The 18,795-nt window shown below is 42.9% G+C and overlaps 2 protein-coding genes across 2 annotated transcripts; both read right to left on the bottom strand.

The window, feature by feature from the left end:
• Positions 1–2,375: 2,375 nt before the first annotated feature.
• Positions 2,376–3,611, bottom strand: LOC145358854 (uncharacterized). The gene has a single exon (XM_080213191.1). It carries the CDS (start codon positions 3,609–3,611, stop codon positions 2,376–2,378), a length of 1,236 nt encoding a protein of 411 aa, XP_080069317.1.
• An 8,257-nt stretch (positions 3,612–11,868) lies between these two features.
• LOC145358480 (uncharacterized) lies at positions 11,869–12,683 on the bottom strand. The gene has a single exon (XM_080212570.1). The coding sequence runs from the start codon at positions 12,597–12,599 to the stop codon at positions 11,889–11,891; it is 711 nt and encodes a 236-aa protein (XP_080068696.1). The 5' UTR covers positions 12,600–12,683; the 3' UTR covers positions 11,869–11,888.
• Between the last annotated feature and the right edge of the window lie 6,112 nt (positions 12,684–18,795).

Below are 18,795 nucleotides of genomic sequence, written 5' to 3'. Positions count from 1 at the left end.
TCTGTGTGAAGTCTGCCCGTTGTCTGTATGGGTTTCTTCTGGGTGCTCTGGTTCCTCCCATTACCCAAAGATGTGTAGGTTAGGTGGATTGGCCATGGTAAATGCATGCGATTATGGAGGAATAGGATGGAGGGGAGGGCCTGGGCGGTATGCTCTTTTGGAGAGTCAGTATGGACTCGATGGGTTGAATGGCCTCCTTCTGCACAGTATGGGTTCTATGGTTCTATTCTATGATCAAAGATTGACTTTGTGTCTCACTTCAAAGATCTGTGGCATATTTCCAGCATTGATATTTTAAATTTATTTTACATGACATATGCCTCACTGGTGGGTCAGCATTTATTGCTTATCCCTAACTGCCCTGTTTCATTTGACAATCAAACACATTGCTGTGGGTCTGGAGTCACATGTAGACCAGACCAGGTAAGGCAGCAGACTTCCTTCCCTAAAGGACATTAATGGACCAGGTGGGTTTTTACAAGAATGGTTTCATGGTCATCATTAGACTTTTAATTCTAGATTTTTATTGAATTCAAATTTCACCATCTACTTTGGTGGGATTTGAACCTATGTGCTCAGATCTAGTGCTGGGTCTCTGGGTGACGAGTCCAGTGACAATACCACTGTGCCAGTGCCTCTCTGTGAGGAATACCATTAAATGCATTCCTCTTAACAGCTTGTTAGTTAGGCACCAAACTATGAATTTATGAGCTTATGTCCTTATGCCATGCCAGAATTATTCTCCTAGCCTCAGAGTGTTCTCATCAGCAATTTAGTAGACATTCTGTTATGTATGGTGGAATGACATGCGCAGCAAATTTGAAGAATGCCAACCAAAATCATGCTTTAGACATTAAACTCCATTGAAATGTACATAGCGTCTTCATTAGTCCTTCATGTAGGTCATCAGATATGGATCTGACACAAAGACAAATGTCCAGGATGAGGTTGATGCTGTAATGAGGAAGCTTAGTGACTTGTCAGTGTAGCATGGAACAGTCCTTACATTCATTTCCTATTGCTACAAATTAAACCCTCGAATTTGGTTCTGAAACTTGATCATGTGCAGAAGGGAAAATAATGCAATTCATTTGGGGGAGTTCCTCATCATGGAATAAACACTCATTATAGAAAATGACCTTAACTAGATTTTTTTTTGTTTTGCTCTGTGACGATACAGTGCCTTTAAGAAATGTATTTTAATCATGCTCCTTTGCAAGAATTTGTTGGCACCATAATGTCTGTGACCGGTGTCCTTTATGTTGCTGAGGCAGTATAATTAATATCATGGATCTTTTAATCTGGACTAATGCAGTGTTCTGTGGTTTAATGGTTCTTTGGGGATTGTTGAATGGAGCTTGATTTGGAAATGATTGACAGGTCAGGTGATATGCCTGGGGACAGTTTTTTTGGAGTAAAAAATCCAGTTTTTAGTTTCATTTCTTAGTTGCTGCGAGAAGAAGGCAGTGGCTCTGTCTCTCTCCCTCCCTTCAGAGACTTGCTGAAAGTTCCAGAACTGGAAAGTCTCAGAGGTTTAATCCAACATTCAATGGACCAATTCACAAGTGTAAAAAAGCTGAAAATCCAGCACCATGTGAATACACTTATTTTTGTGCTTAGTAAACAGTGCATATCCGTGGCATGGTGTTTAACTTTGAACAACATAAATAGATAGACTCTCACCATCTTTTATAGATGCACCATAGACAGCATTCTTCCTGATTGTATCACAGCTTGGTTTGGCTCCTGTTCTGTCCAAGGCCTCAAGAAACTATAAAGGGTCGAGAATGAAGCCCAGTCCATCACTCAAACCAGCCTCCCACCCATTGACACTGTCTACACTTCTGCTGCCTCAGCAAAGCAGCCAGCATAATTAAGGGCCCCATGCACCCTGGACGTACTTTCTTCCACTTCTTACATCAGGAAAAAGATAGAAAAGTCTGAGAACACATACAAACTGACTCAAGAACAGTTTCTTTCCTGCTGCCATCAGACTTTTGAATGGACATACTGCGCAATAAGTTGATCTTTCTCTATACCCTAGCTATGACTGTAACACTACATTCTGCACGCCTTTCCTTCTCTATGAACAGCATGCTTTGTCTGTATAGTGCGCAAGAAACAATACTTTTCACTATATACCAATTTATGTGACAATAATAAATCAAATCAAATCTCCCCAATTTAGTTTTCTCCTAAAAAAATTCAGGTCCAAGTTTAGGTAAGCATGTTTTCTTACACAGCACTGATAACAGTTGTAATACTATTTATTGCCTTTATTGACATTTTGTATCTAGCACTGCAGCTTCGTATCATTTCATGAATTAACCACCTCTTTCTCAAATCTCACTGCATACCAACAAAGCACACCAATCTCAGTAGCACCGACGGTGCACAATGTATGGGCCTCGTTCTTTATAATCTTCGTGGCGAACCCATAGAGACTGGAAGGCATGTAGCGAAGCCAGTATGGAGCCACCAATCCAGACAGCAAACTTCCTCTCCGGGACAGCGTGGATATTGGTTTTGGTGTCTTTGGGAACCAAAGCGAAAAGCTCCCTGCAAAACCGAGAATAAAACCCCTCAAACATTGTGGACCCTCCGCTTAGCAGGACATTGTCATACATGAGTTGCTGGACCTGGGGCTGGGCTTTGTTCAAACTGTTCATGGTCATTGTGTGAATGCCTTCTTGGTTGGACCCCATGACTGATGGCTTAAAGAGGGCTTCTGGGCATTTCATCCTTTCCTTCCCAATGGTGATAACATGACCATCAGGGAGCTCATAGTCCACCAGCTGTTCTTGATCAGTCAAGGTAATTTCCTTGTCCTGGTCAACAGCCACATAGCAGCATTTCTGCTTGATGTCTTCCACTATGTACCTTCCCTTCTCATGGAAGGCGTTCCCTGCCTCACTTAGTAATTTTATCAGGTAGGTGGTAAGGTCGTGCCCTCCCAGGTCTGTTCGACTGATGGCATCGGGCATGTTGTAGCCCTCATGAACCGGGACAGCATGGGTCACCCCATCACCAGAATCCACCACCAACCCAGTGGTCTTGCCATAAGAGTAGACAGCCAGCACTGACTGATAGGAAACATGCATGGCTGGGACATTGAATCGCTCAAACAACAGTTCAGTGATCTTCTCCCTGTTGGTGGTGGGGCTGAGAGGGGGGTCTGAGATCAGGATGGCATGTTCCTCCGGGGACACTTTCAGATCCTCGTAGAAGACATGCCGCAGGAGGTCCTCGGCTGCCGTCCAGTCCACAATGATCCCGTGACGGGTCGGTTGAACCAGTTTGAGGTCTGGCTCGGTGGAGACCATTCTGCCCACCGCGATGTTGTGGCGTTTGCTCTTGCCCCGCGGGTAGCCCACCACCGAGCTCACCAGCGACTGGGGAACGGGGTCACCGGCGTAGCCCACTTTACAACTCCCCGAGCCAAAGTCTACCACCAGCGCCCCGGTCTTCATAACCGCGATCCTGGGCTGGGACTCCGTCTCCGGCTTCTCTTTGGGCTTGGTGTCCTTGATGCTTCCGGATAGTGAGGGCGGCCTTGAGATCTTCGCCTTGTCCACATTGCGGGACGGTGGCCGCTGGATTTTCTGCAACATTTTACGTTTCCCAAGTTTTTGGAACAGTTACTCTTGTTTGAAAGGCGGGCTCTCAATTTAGGAAAGCACTAGGTGACAAAGTTGTTAAACCCCCTCACTACCGCCCCCTACATGCTGGTACACATCACAGTCAACACTTTACTTCATCAATTGTGACGAGGCTGAAATGCAACTTGCAGCTCAAAGGCAGGCAAGTACTCGCAAAACTTGCTTTTCAAATCTGGTCATCAAATAATCCACTGGATTGGCTGCCCTTCTTAAATGAATTTAAAGCCTCACTCCCTTTCATGTGTTGAGAAGCAAAGTTTTTAAAAAAAGATGTGCCTACGACCTTGAAAATTATTTGTGCATGCAGATAATACCTTTCGTCTCCTGTTGAAGACTTGTGCACTGTAATTTTAACCCAACGTATTTTTTTTCTCTGCGAGTTACTTTCTGTAATTCTTGCAAAATATCTCATCTCTTGAAATTACAGAAGTGCTGTTCATTTTATAATATTCTTGAATTGCATTGTTTACTGAATCATAGAATCCCCACAATGCAGAAGGTGGCCATTTGGTCCATTGAACCTGCACTTACGTTAATGCTCTTGAATTGTGGTTATTTTTAGAATCATAGAATCCCCACATTGCAGAAGGCTAATCCACCTGAAACTAAGGGGCAAATTAGCATGGCTGATCAACCTAACCTCCACATCTTTGGACTGTGGGAGGAGCACCTGGAGGAAACCCACACAGACACAGTGAAAATGTGTAAATCCACACAGTCATCCTGTACAAAACTCTGGTGTGGTGCAGTGCAGCTGCACTTGGAGTACTGCGTACAATTCTGGTCACCACATTATAGGAAGGATGTGGAAGTATTGGAAAGGGTGCGGAGGAGATTTACCAGGATGTTGCCTGGTATGATGGGAAGGTCTTATGAGGAAAGGCTGAGGGACTTGAGGCTGTTTTCATCGGACAGAAGGAGGTTAAGAGGTGGCTTAACAGAGGCATATAAGATGATCAGAGGATTAGATAGAGTGGAAAATGAGAGCATTTTCCTCGAATGGCTAGTACGAGGGGACATAGCTTTAAATTGAGGGGTAATAGATATAGGATAAATGTCAGAGGTAGATTCTTTACTCAGAGAGTAGTAAGGGTGTGGAATGCCCTGCCTGCAACAGTAGTGGACTCGCCAACATTCATGGCACATAAATGGTCATTGGATGATATTGGAATAGTGTAGCTTAGATGGGCTTTAGATTGGTTTCACAGGTTGGCGCAACATTGAGGGCTGAAGGGCCTGTACTGTGCCATAATGTTCTATGTTCACCCAAGATGGAATTGAACTTGGGTTCCTAGCGCTATGAGGCAGCAGTGCTAACCACTGTGCCACTGCGCTGCTCTTTATTTTTACTCTAGATTGCCAAGGGATCCTCAAAGTGCAATAATAATATAATTGTTTGGCAGTGGGTTAGTGCCCCTGCCTCCAAGCCAAAGCATCGGGTTCGAGTTTTACCCCGTGACTTGATGGCCAAGGAAGGTACATTTATAATGAAGCCAAACAGCCTGCATGTCAACCTGCAAAAATCTTTCCACCGAATGCCAATAGCAGTCAATAAGAGAGAGAGAGAGAGACTCCTGGTCAGCCATGCTTGATGCAACCTGGCGACAGACTTCTGGTGTCAGCGCTTGACTTGTTTCAGGAAAACGTCGGTAAGGGTCAGTTGGCATAGTGGCACAGTGGTTAGCATTGCTGCCTAACAGCGCCAAGGACTCAGGTTCGATTCGGCTTTGGGTAACTGTCTGGAGTTTGCACATTCTCTCCATGTCTGCTCTGATTTCCTCCCACAGTCCAAAGATATGCAGATTAGGTGGATTGGCCATGCTAAATTGCCTTTAAGTGTCCCAAGATGTGTAGGTTAGGGGGATTGTCAGAATAAATGCACAGGATGATGGGGATAGGGCAGCAGAGAGGGTCTGGGTAAGATAGTCTGTCAGAAAGTTGGTGCAGATTTGGTGGGCTGAATGGCTCCCTTCTGCACTGCAGTGTTTCTGTGATTCTATGGGAGCCGTGAAAGTCTACATTGCTTCTATGCCGGGCTAACTGGCCAGAGCAGCTTTCATGGTTTTTCATCACCCCGATCCAGAGCAGGATAAAAAGACCTGAATTGTTTGAAGTATTATATATTTACACAAGAGCCTCAATTATTTCCCAGCATTGGTTACAGTGAATTTGGCATGACTCTCAGCCAACTGCTCAGTGTTCATCCATCATGACCGCAATGACTGTCACCAATTTTTACAGATGCACCATAGAAAGCCTTCTTTCCGGATGTATCACAGCTTGGTATGGCTCCTGTTCTGACTGAGACTACAAAAGGATATGAACGTAGCCCAGTCCATCACGCAAACCAGCCTCCCATCCATTGACATTGTCTACACTTGCCGCTACCTTGGGAAAGTAGCCAGTATACTTAAGGACATCATGCATCCAGGAAATACTCTCTTCCACCTTCTTCCTTCAGGAACAAGATACAAGAGTCTGAAAACATGCACCAACCAACTCAAGAACAGCTTCTTCCCTGCTGCCACCAGACTTTTGAATGGACCTACCATATATTAAGTTGATCTTTCTCAACACCTATCTGTAACTGCAACACTATATCCTGCACCCTATCCTTTCCTTCTCCCCTATATGCTCTATGAACAGTATGTTTTGTCTGTTTTGGACGCAAGAAACAATACTTTTCACTGTATCCCAATACATGGGACAATAATAAATCAAATCAATTTTGCGCTTTCCTGATATCCCCAAGATGTTTATTATAACTCATATCTGTTGCATCCCATAAGGAAAGCTCAAGTTTGTCATGCTGCTAGCAGAATAAATGTGCATTGCTTATGAAGCTACGTAACCACATTTTGAAAAGTTGACTGTCGGGATATCAATGTAAAGGTATGAATGTCTAAGATGATTTAACAAAGTGAAAGAGAAAAGGAAAAGTAAAGAAGAATAATTGACGACAGACCAAAATTTAAAGAATCAGCACTGAATTCAAACATTTTTCTTTACGATCACCTGCTTGGATCAAAAATCTGTGCAACAAACTTGATCACAATGATGAAGCAACGTGATCACTACATTCAGATTGTTCAACATGCAAAGTGTTTTCTGCAGCAATATGAGCAAGTTTCATGTTGGCCAACCCTTAACTGGCCAGCCAGAATTAAATCATATTCTCCCAGTGCACATGGGTGGAAGTGGACATCACGGCCACTTCCACTTCTGGCAATTGGTCGGGTTCGCTGACCAAAAAGTTATGGTCTATAAGATTGGCCTTATCGGAATCCCATAAATAGAGTCCAAGCTATTTGCTCACTATGCAAGCTTGATGCTGTGATAGGGATGCGTCAAAGTTATGCATCCCAACAATTGGGGGATTGTATCAAACAGTACATTCCTTCAGCTGTTCACAGAAGACAAACTGTTGACTGTAACAGAACAGTTCATGCTTGCAAAATTTGAAATATAGGCCAGAATTTTACCGCCATGCCCGCCTGGGAATCGGGGCAGGTGAGGCTCTCAGAACAGAAATTTCCTCAGGCAGGATTTTTTTACGAACCTTGCCCGAGCGAAGTCATAAAAGATCGGCCATGGTGTTCAACATATGTGATTCCGCGATTGGCTATTACCTGCTAAACAACCCTGATTGTGCTGAGAATTACATTGAAAACCAATCGTACATAGTCAGCCTGGCAGTGTGATTTACTTACACATATTTGGTTATGTGAGGTATGTTAAAAAATTAGACCTACTTTCTGACCCTTCTCTCTGACGCCTTGCTGTCACCAACCAACAGTAGAATTGTGAATCATCCGTACCCTAAGGCACTATATAACAGGGGCATTACCTATTTATTTTTGTGTTGCAACTCCCTTGAGATAAAGATCAAGAATCCATTCATTACCTTTGTTCTGATTTAGTTTTGTACCTGCTGCCAACCTTTAGTGATTTGTATACATAGAGAGCTAAATTGCTTTGCTCTTTTGCGGTTCCTGATCTCTCATTCAGAAAAGATTTTGACTTTTCTTCACATTGGCTTTCCCATACTGAACTTCCTCTGCTATAGTTTTATCCCACTCACCTAATCTCTGTCCCTTTGTAACTTCCTGTTCTCATCTACACAACTTAGTATTTAAAAGGGGTAATGGAAAGCTGAAATCCCAATACAAATTCCTAGAAAACATCCTGAATTTTCAGTTGACAAGAGGGGGATATTTGGGTGTGGATGCACGTTGAAAGTCAAAAAGCGTTACTGGATTCTTTGGCTCCTTGAACATGATATCATTTTCAAAGGAAGTAGAGGAAGCCAGAAACCTGCACAGTTCCAGTTAAGGGGTTGTTGAGCTCCTTGCTGAGTTTATCAAAAGATCCTTGAGCAACAGTTTGGAATTTTCATTCTGGTGGGATTAGGCAATTGGAGTGTCTGGGCTACACTGGCACCTGCAATTGCAACCATATGCGAGGGTTGCTGATGCTTCAGTGACACAATTGCTTGCATGATCTGACAGTTAAGAATTATGAGCTGCTCAGCTTGTACACAGGTATGTACAGAGTTAGAGATCTGTCACCAGGGTGCCAATGCCACTCCTGACCTATCACGTCATAGTATATAATTTTACACTGGACCCAAGTCCCTCTGGTCACTCTTCAGTTGCTGGTCTCAATCACCACTTATGTCCAGATCCTCCCTGTGTCTCTGGATGCATTTCTTCCAAAACACACTGGGCTGAAACCATCTCTTCTGTGTGCGACTGCATCGGTTAGAGCCTCAAGGGAAGCATCTGAGATCCTCGATGCCATCTGTGGTCCCTGCCTGTACTAATCTTCAAGATCCTTGCCGCTACATCACAACCATTCACCTTTTCAAAGGGCCCTTGGTATCTATGCTTTGCCTCCAGGTCACTTTTTGTGCCGCCAATCAGATGCTGAACTCTCCTCTGGTCCAATTAGGTCCTTTGCATATGAAAATTGCTAATGCTGAAGAAGTTAGGACCCGGAAATGATCTGGGCATTGATTTCTTGACACCAAATTGTAAATCTACTCCCATATGTGACAAACTGGCAATCCAAAACAGCTTTCTTGCTGTCTAATTCACAGTTCTGATCACCGTTTAATGAAAGGATATTATTAAACTAGAAAGAGTGCAGAAAAAAAATTCATCGGACCAGGATTTGATGGTTTGAGTTGTGAGGAGAGGCTGGATAGACTGGGGTTGTTTTCCCTGGAGCACAGGAGGCTGAGGGATGATCTTACAGAGGTCTATAAAATAATGAGGGGCATAGATCAGCTATACAGTCAATATCTTTTCCCAAAGGTAGGGGAGTCTAAAACCAGAGGGCACAGGTTTAAAGTGAGAAGGGAGAGATAGAAAAGGGTCCGGAGGGACAGTTTTTTCACACAGAGGGTGGTGAGTGTCTGGAACAAGCAGCCAGAGGCAGTAGTAGAGGCGGGTACAATTTTGTCTTTTAGAAAGCATTTAGACAGTTACACAGGTAAGATGGGTGTTGAGGGACGTGGGCCAAATGCGGGCATTTGGAATTAGCTTAGGAGTTTAAAAAAAGGGCAGAATAGACAAGTTGGGCCGAAAGACCTGTTTCTATGCTGTAAACTTCTATAACTCTATTCCCAAACAATTACTAACCTTTGTCACAAGATTATCTCCAATTTCCATACTTTCGTTTTAGCTAAGCATTCTTTATATCAAAAAAATTAATTATGTCTTTAACTGGCGCAAAAGCCTGAATTGATTTTTTTTTTAAATTACTAAAATCACATCACAGTGATTGTGGTGGGGCAATGCATTTCTTATCCCATTAGCAAAGCGTCCGATCAACTGAGTATAAAATTGTGCAGAGACAAACCATTTGAACATAAGCACCAGGAAAATGGGATCTTGGTTGGGTAAGTAATTCCCAGCAATGACCTAATCAAGTTACAATTGGAATGCACCAGCCCAGACCTTATTTGGATCATTCCCACAAGTGAATACAGAGGAAAGTCTGCTTTCAGTCTGCTCGTTCTCAGCCAATTTGTGATACATGTTTACGTGTTCAGGCCACTCTGTCAAAGATGATAGATTACAGTAACTTCTGAATAATTACCTCTGGAATCCCCAAGGATCTTGCATGATCCCATTTCACGTTTACATGCTGCTCCTTGGTGATATAATTCCAAGAACATGTCAAATTCCATATATATGTGGATAATATCAATCTCTGCCTCTCCACCGCGCCTCTTCACACCTCCACTGCACTAGTTTTTTTTACAATGAATGTACCCAGTTTTGGAATTATAGAAATATGCTTCAATTTAATCTTGGGAAGAATGAAACCATTGATTTTGATTCCCCCTTTCACAAACTCAGTTCTTTGGCCACCAATTCTATTCCTTTATCACAAATCGGCTGAGAATGAGCAGACTGTTTGAAAGCAGACTTTTTTTAAATTCATCCTTAGGACATGGGCATCGTTGGCTGGCCAGCATTTATTGCCCATCCCTAATCGCCCTTGGGCTGAGTGGTTTGCTATCAGAGGACAGCTGAAAGTCAATCACATTGCTGTGGCTCTGAAGTCACATGTAGACCAGACAAGATAAGGGCAACAGATTTCCTTCTTTAAAGGACATTAGTGAACCAGATAGGTTTTTCTGACAATCGACAATGGTTTCATGGTCATCAGTGGATTCTTAATTCCAGATATTTTTTATTGAATTTAAATTCCTCCGTCTGTTGTGATAGGATTTGAATCCCAGATCATTAGTTGAGTTTCTGGATTAATAGGCTAGTGATAATGCAACTGGGCCAGTGCTTCCCCAGGACTACTTTGATCCTGAGATTAGTTTCCAGTTCCATAACCTCTCCACTGTCAAAACTGACTATTTTCAGCTCTTTAATCTCACCTCTCTTCATCACTGCCTCAGTTTATCTGCCACTGAAACCCTCATCCTTTATTACCACCAGACTTGATCATACCATTGCTCTACTGCCTAGCCTTGTATCCTTAACCTTCCTTAATCTAAAACTCATCTAAACTGTTGCAGGTGCGTCACATTCATCATCCCAGTGCTTGCTGATGTCCTTTGACTCCAGGTTCAGCGATACTTTTAATTTTAAATTCCCATCTTGGTGTTCAAATCCCTCCAGGTCCTCATCCCTCCTCATTTTATGAAACCTCTTTCAACCCTACAACCTTCTACAAACTCTGTGTTCTTCCAATTCTGACCTCTCATGCATCTCTGATTTACTATGGCACCCCTCCCCCCCATTAGTTAACTAGAAAAAAAACTTTGAATTCTCTTGCTAAAACACTGCAACTCTCCTGCTGCCTCCTCCTTTAAAACACCCCATAAAATCTGTCTTTGATCACATTTTTGGTCACCTGTCCTGCCACAATCTTAAAGTTGCTCAGCGTCAGATTCTGCTTGATAATATTTCTAGAATTATAGAATCTCTACAGTGCAGAAGAAAGCTATTTAGCCTAGCAAGCCTACACGAACAATAATCTCACCCAAGTCCTATGCCCATAACCCCACATATTCATTCATCCTACTGATCTCCTTGGCACTAAAGGGCAATTTATCATGGCAATTCAATCTAACCTGCACATCTTTGGAGTGTGGGAGGAAACTGGAGCCCCCAGAAGAAATCCATGCAGACACAGGGGGAATGTGCAAACTCCATTCAGAAAATCACCGAAGGCTAGAATTGAACCCAGGTCCCTAGCTCAGTGAGGCAGCAGTGCTAACTATTGTGCCACTGTGCCACCCAACTCTGGAGCATTTTGGGATGTTTAACCATTTTAAAGGTGTTGCTCCAATCTCAAAATGGGATCTCCCCTCATTCACATAATAATACACTGTGCAGAATGTACAATGCTAATCACTGTGCCACCATGCCACCCATATAATATTGGAGCATCCCAAATTCAACAATAAAATTTAAAAAAAACGCCCTGCCTTTTTACATATGTGGATTTCCTTGGTGATTTAATTCCTTCAACGTAATTTCTAATATTCTAAATGTTACAGTAATCTGGGAACTGACCATACCTTGTGAAAGATGATATTTGAAACGGTCATTAATTGCCATGAACATTTGATGGGCTAAGTAAAAAGCCAACAATAACTGATAGATATACTAACCCTTTATTATTATCTTAACATAAAATGACGTAACAAAATTAAAATCTTTAATAATGTCTGAAACTACAATAGGACAAAAGAAGGAGACCTCAGTAACACCGATGATGTACAATTAGTGGGCCGTATTCTGTATAATCCTCTTTCCGAATCCACAGAGACTGGAAGGCGCGTAGCGAGGCCAGTATGGAGCCACCAATCCAGACTGCAAACTTCCTCTCCGGGACGGCGTGGATTTTGGTTTTAATGTCATTAGGAGCGAAGGGGAAAATCTCTTTACAAAAGCGAATATTGAAGCCGTCGAACAAAGTGGAGCCCCCACTCAGCAGGATATTTTCGTACATGAGTTGCCTGAACTGCGGCTGGACCCTTTTTAAACTGTTGCTGGCCATGATGTGGATGCCTTCTTGGTTGGACTCCATGACTGATGGGTTGAAGAGGGCCTCTGGGCATTTGAACCTTTCTGTCCCAATGGTGATGATGTGGCCATCAGGCAGCTCGTAATCCACCAGGTGGGTGTCCTCGTTGGCATAGTCAGTGGTCACATAGCAGCATTTCTGCTTGATGTCTTCCACTACGTACATGCCCTTCTCATAGAAGATGTTCCCCGCCTCGCTTAGTAACTTCATCAGGTAGGTGGTGAGGTCGTGCCCTCCCAGGTCTATTCGACTGATGGCATCGGGCATGTTGTAGCCCTCATGAACCGGGACAGAATGGGTCACCCCATCACCAGAATCCACCACCAACCCACTGGTCTTGCCATAAGAGTAGACAGCCAGAACTGACTGGTAGGAAACATGCATGGCTGGGACACTGAATTGCTCAAACAGGAACTCTGCGATCTTCTCCCTGTTGGTGGTGGGGCTGAGAGGGGGGTCTGAAATCAGGATGGCATGTTCCTCCGGGGACACCTTCAGATCCTCGTAGAAGACATGCCGCAGGAGGTCCTCGGCTGCCGTCCAGTCCACAATGATCCCGTGGCGGGTCGGCTGAACCAGTTTAAGGTCTGGCTCGGTGGTGACCATTCTGCCCACCGCGATGCTGCAGCGTCTGCTCTTGCCCCGCGGGTAGCCCAGGATTGAGCCCGTCACCGAGTCCGGCCTCGGCTGCCCGGCGAATCCCGCTTTGCAAAGCCCCGATCCCATGTCGATGACCAGAGCTCCGGTCCTCAGGATAAAGCAATTAGGATTCGCCTCCGATTCCACCTCCGCCGCTGGATTCTCCTCCTTATCCTGCCCTGTGCCTGGGGAAGCATTGGATCCTTTCTCCTTCTCCGCGCTGGGAGGCTTAAACATTTCCCCTTGACCCAATTTATTTTTCGTCCCACCAAGAGAATGAAGCGATTGAATGGTTCGGAGCCTCTATCAGGAAAGTGGCACATCACAAAGTCAAACTCTCTGCATTGTGACGTTGGTGAATGCGCGTCTGTTTGGAAATTTTGAGCAACTTTACCCCCCACAAAAACATATGTGGTGGGTTCTTTTATAGAAATAACCAACACAAGCATCAAATCCTGGTTCCTAGAAAGATACATTGTTGGGGCAGGATGGTGACAAAGTCTGTCCCAATCACCAATGGAACTGACTCTTTGGGTGAAGAAATTTCTTCTCACCTCAGTTCTAAAAGGTTTTCCCCTTATCCTCAAGCTACCACCCCTATTTCTGGACTCCTCCGCCATCGAGAAAATTCTACCCTGCCTAACAACGGTATAAGATTTTTTTTGTGAAGCTTTAGTCCATCTTTAATAATGTATCATTCTCAATGTAACATCTCAGCGGTGTCACTAAAATCAATGAAATAATGCATGCCCAAGGAATAGCTTGGGGATGGCTGCTGCTGTATTCACTAGGTGGCACCACCGACACACACATCACAAGAGTCAGAAACTGAAAATGCTGGAAAATTTCAGCAGGTCTGACAGCATCTGTGGAGAGAGAATAGATGTGGAGATGCTGGCGTTGGACTGGGGTAAACACAATAAGAAGTCTGACAACACCAGGTTTAAGTCCAACCAATTTATTTGATGGTAAACTCACAAGCTTTTGGGCCTGAAAGCTTGTGAGTTTACCATCAAATAAATTGGTTGGACTTAAACCTGGTGTTGTCAGGCTTCTTACTGAGAGAGAATGGAGCCAACCTTTTGAGTCTGGATGACCCTTCGTCAGAGCATCACCACAAGAGTGGTGACATTCTCATACAACCTTATGATGACAAATTGTGAATGCAGTGTTGCATACACCACCACCGATAATAAATGAAACATCACTGTTAAATCTCCATTCCTTAAATTATAACAGATGTCTTTTGTAACTGAAAGGTGTTTTGCTTGTATAAATTACTGAATTCTATGAAACAATGAGCAAACATAAAAAGTGATGGGAGGATTCCTTTAACTTTAGGAACTGAAGATTTGATCACAAATTGAATATATGTTACACATGAGCTTAGCTGCCCCTTAATATCTACTTCTGTGTAACGTTAAATTAACCTAATTGAAACGCTGACAGGGAGGAAGTATTGTTTGTGCTTCTTTTACACTTCTATTTTTTGATATTTCTACTCTTTCCTATCTTTCAAGGTGGTTTGATAAGAGTAATTAAGGAGAAACTGTTTCTATTGCAGTGATTCCTTGGGAACCTGCTCCTGGGCCTGGCTAAATTTGCCATAAACAGGTCCAAGCGGTGGGTGACTGAGGGGTTCATCTGATCCGACTGTCTGTCCCTATACCGTGGGTATCCCTGGAGAGGGAGCATGAGGGAGAGGCTTTCCGTGCCCACCAGACACCACAGGGATTGGGGTGCATCCTCGACCCTGTAATCATGTTTTAGTTTGATGTTTTAAATTTCTTTTCTACTTTGTCTTTTGTTTTGGGTGCTTCCCTCTTTTTGGGGACCGTCCCTTCTGATTTATCCTTCAGTTGATTTGATTTAGTTTAATTATTTTACCAAAAAGATTGACTTCTGGGTCAGTCAATGGGTTTAAATTTAAGATAACTGGCAAAATGAACAGTGAAAGATAAGTTTTTTTAACAATAAGTTATGATATGAAATGCATTACTTGAAAGCCTGGTAGAAACAGATTAAACTGGAACTTTCAGAAGGTATTTGGACATGTGTTCAAAGGCAAAATTTATATGGGAAAATGTGGGGGTGAACTGATTGGATAGTTCTTTCAATGAGTCAATAGGAATTACTAGCCTCTTCTGTGTTGTGTGATTCTACTCCATATGGGGAGTTTGGCATTCTTTTTCTTGTTAAACATTCTGCCTGATTGCTTTTTAAATGGGTTCCCTTTTGCATAGCTTCATGGTTTGTAACCACTGTGCCCCTTAAATCTTTCAGCCTGCGTTGTCAGATGGCGTCATTTATAATTACTAATGAAGGGTAGAGGCAACTTACTTTGTATGAAATGGAATTTCTGGCACTCCTTCGTTCTCTCCTCCTAGCAACAGAAAATATTAGCAATGCCTAGCAAACGAGAACTCGTAAGTTCAGCACAGGTGAAGAAAGACAGAATGATTTAATCAACCACATGCGTAATAATGAGGAAAAACAGCTCTGTTGTGTGTTAGATCATCTTGACTATTCCAGTAAAAAGGCTCCTAAATAACCCAAAGAGGATGGTGGGAGACATTTTCTTGACACCTATTCAGCTTATTTACTTAACTCAAGAGCTGTGCTGTGCTAAAATGCATTTTTTTATATTGGAAATAGAATTTTTAATATAAAAAAATTCTGTATGACTTTTAAATGATTTCTATTGTTTTCTATTGCTAATCAAAATATTTCTCATTTCCAGCAATATGATAGACATGGTGTTATATTACATTTAATCCTTTACCCCAGGGTGAAGAAATCATAAATTCTATCGTCATGATTTTCCTAAACTCTCTCATTTATGAATTTCCCCCTCAGGTGGAATAGTTGCCAATGGCATGCACTATTTAAAACAGATGAACTAGGAATTTAGAAATCTATTAGTCTAACCTTTGCTGTGAGGAAGCTACCAGCATCTATCAAGAGAGAAAGTGACTGAGTACATAGATCAACAGTAAGTGATCGGAAAGAGCTAGCATGCATTTGTGACAGAAACAGAAAATGCAGCAGCTCTGGCAGCATCTGATGAGGGAGAAACAGAAGGCAGGAGTCCTTGCTCCCCCCCCCCCCACCCCCATTCCCCCTTCCAGCCCCCACCACAGAGTGTTTTGTGGCAATGGCCCACCATCAGCCAATAGTGGCATCTTCTGATCCCACCACAGTCGACACGCTTTCCCATCAGAGTCATAGAGTTATAGAGGTTCACAGCATGGAAACAGGCCCTTTGGCCCAACTTGTCCATGCCGCCCTTTTTTTTGAAACCCCTAAGCTAATCCCAATTGCCCACATTTGGCCCATATCCCTCTATACCCATCTTACCCAGTTAACTGTCCAAATGCTTTTTAAAAGACAAAATTTTACCTGCCTCTACTACTGTCTCTGGCAGCTTGTTCCAGATACTCACCACCCTCTGTGTGAAAAAATTGCCCCTCTGGACACTTTTATATCTCTCCCCTCTCACCTTAAACCTATGCCCTCTAGTTATAGACTCCCCTGCCTTTGGAAAAAAAGATATTGACTATCTAGTTGATCTGTGCCCTTCATTATTTTATAGACCACTATAAGATCACCCCTCAGCAACCTAAGCTCCAGAGAAAAGGTTCCAGTCTAACCAGCCTATCCTTATAACCGAAACCATCAAGTCCGGGTGGCATTCTAGTAAATCTTTTCTGCACTCTTTCTAGTTTAATAATATCCTTTCTATAATAAAGTGACCAGAACTGTTCACAGTATTCCAAGTGTGGCCTTACCAGTGTCTTGTACAACTTCAACAAGACACCCTATCTTTCACACCCTCCATTGCTATGGATCCCATGGCGGTTGCTCGCTTTCGACAGGACTGGAGAATTCCACCGGTGGGAGCAGCCAGAAAATCCCACCTGGAGTTAGTGTGTGAAATTTTTCTGTCCCGCCTGTTGCGGGAACCATAACAGGGGTTGAGGCCAAATGCATGACCCAGTTTTCAGTTCATAATGTTTTTTAAAAAAGGGAAGAGCAAAATAGCAAACTGATTTTCAAGAGACCAACTATACCATCAATTACCCAACAGTTACCTCAGCAGAGAATCTCCCACATCCAGCAAACTCGTCCCTAGTGGAAAGATGGCACATATAACCACAACTCATCAAAGACTGAAACGCCCATAAGGAAAGTCGGTGCAGTGCACTTCCAGTGTCTTGTGTCCATTAAATGAAGGAAATCACTTCAGATACGTACAATCTTTGTACCTTCATTTCCACCTATTATAACAACATTAATGCTCACAAAAATTGTAATTTTCCAGAGTACTGAATACAGCTGTCTTGTGCTTTTGCAGCGAAACATTCAGTTACATTTTGGGACCCCCAAAAAAAGTTTTTAAAGAGACTAAAATATACATGAAGAATTAATGACGAATGTGATGCAAACTTGGCTTTTCAAAAAATTAAAAACCTTGTAAATTGTTGGGAAAAAAGTTTGAATGAAAGAGGTGCTGATGTCCACAGTTTGAATTCCCTGAGAAAGAATGAGTAAGAGATGTAGACAGAATGATTAATATTGATTTTTAACAGAACAAAGATGCATGAAAATTGGGCAGCATAGTGGTACAGTGGTTGGCATTGCTGCCTCACAGCGCCCGGGACCTGGCTTGATTCCCGGCTTGGATTACTGTCTGCACGGAGCCTGCACATTCTCACTGTGACTGCTTGGGTTTCCTCCCACAGCTGAAAAAACATGCTGGTTATGTGCATTGGCTGTGCCAAATTTTCCCTCAGTGTACCCAAATGGGCACCAGAGTGTGGTGACTAGGTGATTTTCACAGTAACATCACTGCAGTGTTAATGTAAGCCTACTCATGACACTAATAAATAAACTTTAAACTTTACTGACTTCAAATTGTGCATTTATGGGCATCGATCTTCTATTAAGAGAAACAGCCTTCAAGTTGTAAGGCACCAGATAAAAGATTAAAACTTTGTTACTTGACTTACAGTCAGAACACATGGTTGAAACCCAAAAGAGATCATTTTGGCTGCACCTAATTGGGAAAAAAACAGCAACTCCTTACTTTCAACAAAGTGAAAAATGTGAATGCTAGTGGTAGTCGGTTGTTTGCACTGCTGGTGAGTCTCACTACAAGTACCCAACCCAGAAAGTTCACAAGAAGTTCAACAAAACGATGTGAAACTTAATTGTGACAGAAAATCTCAGTTGTGTGAGGACAGTAAATTGTTTTCATTATGTTAAAACCTATTCAAAATGAGCACACCCATAAACCTTTTGAGCTGAAAGGGTCAGGCACTTGTAAAAGCATTAAGAACAGCATACAGTTTTAATCATTTTGACAGTTAGAGGATTCACCCTATCATAGCAATCCCTACGGTGCAGAAGGAGGCCATTCAGCCCATTGAGTCTGCACCGACAACAATCCCACCCAGGCTCTGTCCCCGTAACACCACATATTTACCCAGCTACTTGCTCTAACCTAAGCATCCCAAGACACTAAGAGGTAATTTAGCATGGCTAATCTACTTAACCCACACATCTTTGGATAGCGGAAGGAAACCAAAGCACCCGAAGGAAACCCACGCAAATGCAGGGAAAATGTGCAAACTCCATTGTAAAAAGTCTGACAACACCAGGTTTTAGTCCAACCTATTTATTTGATAATATACTCACTAGCTTTCGGGGTTACCCCCTTCGTCAGGTGAAAGGAGAGTTCTGGCCTCAGACAGAGCATATAAAGCACAGACAGTTTAGAGATTACTGATTAAAATGCGAATCCTTACACCTAACCTGCTGTTCAAGACCTGAAGTGGCTGATAATGTGAGTGGAAGGAGCACTGATCACAGTTTAAAGAGATGTGTATTGTCTCCAGACAGTACAGTAAGTGAGGTTTTGCAAACCCAGGCAAGTCATGGG

This window comes from Carcharhinus amblyrhynchos, chromosome 26 (assembly GCF_965287045.1).
Source record: "Carcharhinus amblyrhynchos chromosome 26, sCarAmb.v2.hapA, whole genome shotgun sequence".
In the NCBI taxonomy this organism is placed as follows: Eukaryota; Metazoa; Chordata; class Chondrichthyes; order Carcharhiniformes; family Carcharhinidae; genus Carcharhinus; species Carcharhinus amblyrhynchos.
This window is presented reverse-complemented; position numbering and strand designations above follow the sequence as displayed.

Excerpts from the sequence above, each read along its gene's own strand:
- LOC145358854 (XM_080213191.1), bottom strand. The coding sequence starts at position 3,611 with ATGTTGCAGAAAATCCAGCGGCCACCGTCCCGCAATGTGGACAAGGCG.
- LOC145358480 (XM_080212570.1), bottom strand. The coding sequence starts at position 12,599 with ATGCATGTTTCCTACCAGTCAGTTCTGGCTGTCTACTCTTATGGCAAG.